At 42.5% G+C, this 5,000-nt stretch overlaps 1 protein-coding gene across 2 annotated transcripts in view; it reads right to left on the bottom strand.

The window, feature by feature from the left end:
• LOC138962558 (probable U3 small nucleolar RNA-associated protein 11) overlaps positions 1-1,923 on the bottom strand; it is a 60,704-nt gene extending 58,781 nt beyond the window's left edge. The window contains exons 1-2 of one of the 2 annotated variants that reach the window (XM_070334412.1): positions 1,783-1,923; positions 896-1,027 (exon numbers count right to left, since the gene is read on the bottom strand). In XM_070334412.1, coding sequence (XP_070190513.1) covers positions 896-1,027 — 132 coding nt within the window. In that variant the 5' untranslated portion in view covers positions 1,783-1,923. The remainder of the gene's footprint in view (positions 1-895; positions 1,028-1,782) is intronic. The other variant, XM_070334413.1, reaches the window with a different exon arrangement.
• Positions 1,924-5,000: the final 3,077 nt, after the last annotated feature.

Below are 5,000 nucleotides of genomic sequence, written 5' to 3'. Positions count from 1 at the left end.
CCTTCTTAGCGCAACTACTACCCCGCTCTTCTTGTCAATTTCACTGCCTTTGCCATGAGCGGTGGACTGACGATGTTACGAGTATACGGTCTTGCTGAAAAATGGCAGCTACTTGACTAAATATTGTATTTTCGCCTTACGCGACTTGTTTATTTTGATACGAAACTCTGCTGCGCGCAGGACTTTTTTTTTCCTTCAATAAATTGATAGTGCCGGAAATAATGATACAGCTCATTTCATGGCAACTTATCTTTTTGTATGGTACTTGAGCTATGAAGTTACCAAGCGGCATGAATAGTAACACACACATACAGAGAGAAAGAGAGAGAGAGAGAGAGAGAGAGAGAGAGAGAGAGAGAGAGAGAGAGAGAGAGAGAGAGAGAGAGAGAGAGAGAGAGAGAGAGAGGAGGGAGGGAGCACGCACGCACGCACGCATGCACACACACACACACACACGCACACACACACAAAAAGGCACATACATACACTTATACACTTATACACACACACACACACACACTGAAACACACACAGACACACATTCACACACACACACACACACACACACACACACACACACACACACACACACACACACACACACACACACACACACACATTTTCGAATAGAAGATTAGCCCACGAGCGGCAGACGACAATATGTGCAAGGACGACAATATGTCCCGCTAGGGTCGCTTTGCCGGCGACAATATATGCAGGGGCGACAATACACACGTCATCATCATGTCGCGTAAATGAACGTCAACAGTTGGTTAACTTCACACTTTCTACGTAAAAGACGTCTTCGAGTGATCGGTGTACGTGTACAAACTGCAGATTAGCCTACATCCTAAGGCTCATGATGTGCATAGAATGCCAATTTGTGTATACTTACAGGATCAGCTTCGCCACTCTGCGAGGAAGTCGGCCACAGTGCTCGTGAGGCGAAGAAGCCCAGTGGAAACACCACGACTGTCACAATGAGTCCAAGGGCTACCAGAAGCCCAAACTCTTTACACGTCGGCATCTGAAAAGCGTGCACCATACAAAGCATGAACACAACCGCAAGCACACGCCACACAGACACAAACACACACGGACAAAACTACACACACAGACATACACACACACACACACACACGCACACACACACACACAAACACACGCGCACTCACAGACACAAACACACACGGACAAAAATACACACACAGACATACACACACACACACACACACGCGCACACACACACACACAAACACGCGCACACACACAAACACACACACACACATACCCACACACACACACACACACACATTAACACTAACACGCAATAACAAACACACTAACACACACACTTAATAACTTACTCGCCAACGCACACTCGGACAAACACAGGTACGTGTGCACACACGTACGCATACACAGACGCATACACGCATATCCGCACAAACACACGCATACACACATACTTACGCGCGCACGCAAACACAGACATACACACGACAGAAATAGATCCCTGCGCCTTGAGTCCGAGTCTGGAGATACGCGCGCGATAAAAGACTTCATAAATCAAACACGTGTGCACGTATGCTCGCACTCCCCCCCCACACACACACACACACACATACACACACACATACACACACACACACACATACACACACACACACACACACACACACACACACACACACACACACACACACACACACACACATGTGGTAGCTGGACAAACAAATGAAATAAGATGATGACAACTACGATAAATATAATCAGCCTTACCAGTCAGATTTAAAGGTGTACGTGTATTATCAAAACCTGGAAAGAACTTATGTTTGCTGCAAACTGCTCCCAACTGCCGCACCAGACAGAACCAGCAGATGTTACAGTACTGTACGTGGCAGGCTAAGTCAGTGTCGACCGCTTTTTTGAAGACTGCCCTGTCACAAAACGCAGCCAAGCCCAGGAACAAGAATAGCAAGTTTTCAGCGTCACAAAAGTTTTCTTTTTTTTGTTTCGTAACCGTCATACACATCGATCCCGAGTTGTTGCTTCATATCCGAGGCTCAGTCAATCTGTTTTAATACCCCGCAACTCATTCATAAACATGCGCCAAGCGTCATTGAGATGTATAGCCGCGTGTATTCTACACGAGGATTGTTTCAAAAGTTTGTAGCCTTATATACATAAAGAGTTTAGCTACAGCTATGGAAATTGTCGCACTTTTGCACGTGTCCGCGGCTATCACAAAGTATTATATCAATTGCAATAGTTGTTACGATGAAAGTCATCACCAGTTAATGGTCTACCTGCCACTTGCTACGAATGTTGACCTAATACAGCGCCGAGCGGTAATAACAAACTTGCAAAAATATGACTTTATACACGGTCACTAAAACCTAGGCGAAAGTACTATTCTATGCTCAGTTTTGAGCAAGTACATTTATATAAACACAGAACCAATAATTGTTTACACTTGGTATGGGTATGATTAAAAATTAATGTGCCATATTTAGTTATAGATTTTTGATCTATCTTGGGAAAATAATTGATAAATCTAAAATCAATTAAAATAGCATGTCAAAATGTTTAATTGTGTGTGTAATATTTTATTCCCTTCTTTCCTTACCACTCCAGCGAGAATCTGTACGTTTTTTTATGAACCCAAGTAAACTATATCGCCTAATGTGATTATACTTATATAATAAAAAAAATTCTTATTCTTTTTATTCTTGACAATTTTATTTTATTTTTGTAAAATGATATATTTGTGGAGAAAAGCGACTACAGGAATATTTTGTCTTTTCTCCATGATATGCAATTTTATTCTTGAAGTTTATAGAGTGAAGAAGCTAGAAGAGAAGGCGTAGAGAGCAGAATATATTATGCCAATTAGTAGAGTTGGACAGTATTTTCCTACCGTCTGCCTTGATACTGCCCCTTCCACTGATTAGGAAAACCCTATAAATCCTACTCTTGATTATATCTAGTGCCAGTCTGCTTCTTCTTTTTGTGACACTTGCTGCAAGCAAACACTCTGTGGCCATTTGATTTGCACATTTGATGCAGACCTTGTTGTCAAAACGTGTCTATGGTTACACGATTCAAACAACGGCTTGAAAATGTCATAATGGTCAAGCAATTAAATGAAGATATCCAAAGAACTGAAAGAAGTATTAGAGAATGTAGTGAAATATGTGACACTTAGACTCGAAAACGGACATTTCAAAAGGTACCCTATAAAAAGCAACGTGTTTGCAAGATCGTGCGCGAATGTTAGACTGTTCCAGGTGAACCAATTCTCATTGACATTCCACGCGATCTGGAAATCATGTCGCGAAGTACGCATCTTGTTGGTGTGCGTTGTACATTTGTCCTGTGATTTCGGATTTCGGAATTGTCCCCTTCCTCCTTACCCTCCCCTTCGCAATTAACTTAAACCAGTTTAAGCGAATAAATCTTCAAACAAAACTTCAAACAAATCAAACACACACACACACACACACACACACACACACACACACACACACACACACGCACGCACGCACACACACACACACACACACACACACACACACACACACACACACACACACACACACACACACACACACACACACACACAAAAGTGAAGCTGAGCAATGAAATACTTAAAAACACATAAAGTGACAACAACTGACGAGATGTAACCAACCTTACAAGTCTGATGTAAAGTCGTATTATCCAAACCCGCCAGAAACTTAGCGTGATTACCTTGCTGCAAACTGCCCCCGACAGATAGTTAGTTAGTTAGTTAGCTGTTGCTTTTCGGGTCCAGCGGACCATAATAGGCCAAATCAGGACCGAACCAACCGATTTTACAGTACCGATCCAGGAAGATCCATTCGGCCGTGACTCGGCCAAGATTTTGCGCAGACTCTTCTCATCGCGCTTACTGATTGGTTAGCTCCAGCCAAACCGCGGCTGCTCTTACCGTATTAGGAGTTAGATAGCTGCACTGGCCTTCAAGTCTGGCGAGAATCGCCGCTTAAAGAAATTATATCTAACAAGAAAACTGTCTCAAATCGCCCCAAGAGCTACAAGGTATACTGTTCAGGTTGGGAGTTGTAATTATGTGACCACACATCAGGAATACCTTAAAATAAACGTTTGAGCACTGAGTAACTCAAATTGAAAACGGCTGTGTTTTTTGAGTGGGCATCCCAGACTGTAATTCTCATTGGGACGTTCTTTGAGCGAGTCACAATGTTTGTCCTACCTTTTGACCCTGAGTATTTCATGCACTATTCCTAGAGATACATATGTGAAATTAAGCCGAGAGCTACAGAGTACATTTTGGGAGTTCAATAGATGACAATACACACGAGGCGGGTCTTAGAATTAGTGTTTGATCGTTCTATTTTTCAAATCTGAATGCTGTGTTTGGTAGTCATTGCAGACCTTGATACTCCCCAACCGACACTGTATGCCACGGAATTTGCATATCGCATGCGTAAGCTAGACTGTACATTTGACTTCCTTAATCCAACGGTCTTGATCTACTTTGCCGAATGGGTATCTATGAAAATTAAATAAACAAGAAATTCCTCCGAGGTAGGAAAAACAACCCCGTCCTTACCATTCTCACTGCCACCAACTGAGAAGGTTATTTCCCTTTTTGACCATTAATATGTCCCTCTATAAGTCCTTGTAGAATCTTAATCCACCAATAACTCCCAAACCGTGTGTTTGACTGGTCCCAATTTTTGTAAGGACCGTCTCAGGAATGTATAGAACCTGTTCACCAAGTTTGGTGACGATCGGTCCGTTCATTCTGGAGATCTATATGCGAACACAAACAAACAAACAAACACATCGACCGAATCCTATACACACCCCTATACCGGGGGTGTAATAATGTTGTCATCATTTTCACGAGTTTTCATTCACAAACACCTGGGAAATAAATCTCATGTTCCCCATGCAATAAATCGAGGTGGTGAATGGGTTTGAGCTTTCAG

The sequence above is a fragment of the Littorina saxatilis genome, linkage group LG3, assembly GCF_037325665.1.
Source record: "Littorina saxatilis isolate snail1 linkage group LG3, US_GU_Lsax_2.0, whole genome shotgun sequence".
In the NCBI taxonomy this organism is placed as follows: Eukaryota; Metazoa; Mollusca; class Gastropoda; order Littorinimorpha; family Littorinidae; genus Littorina; species Littorina saxatilis.
This window is presented reverse-complemented; position numbering and strand designations above follow the sequence as displayed.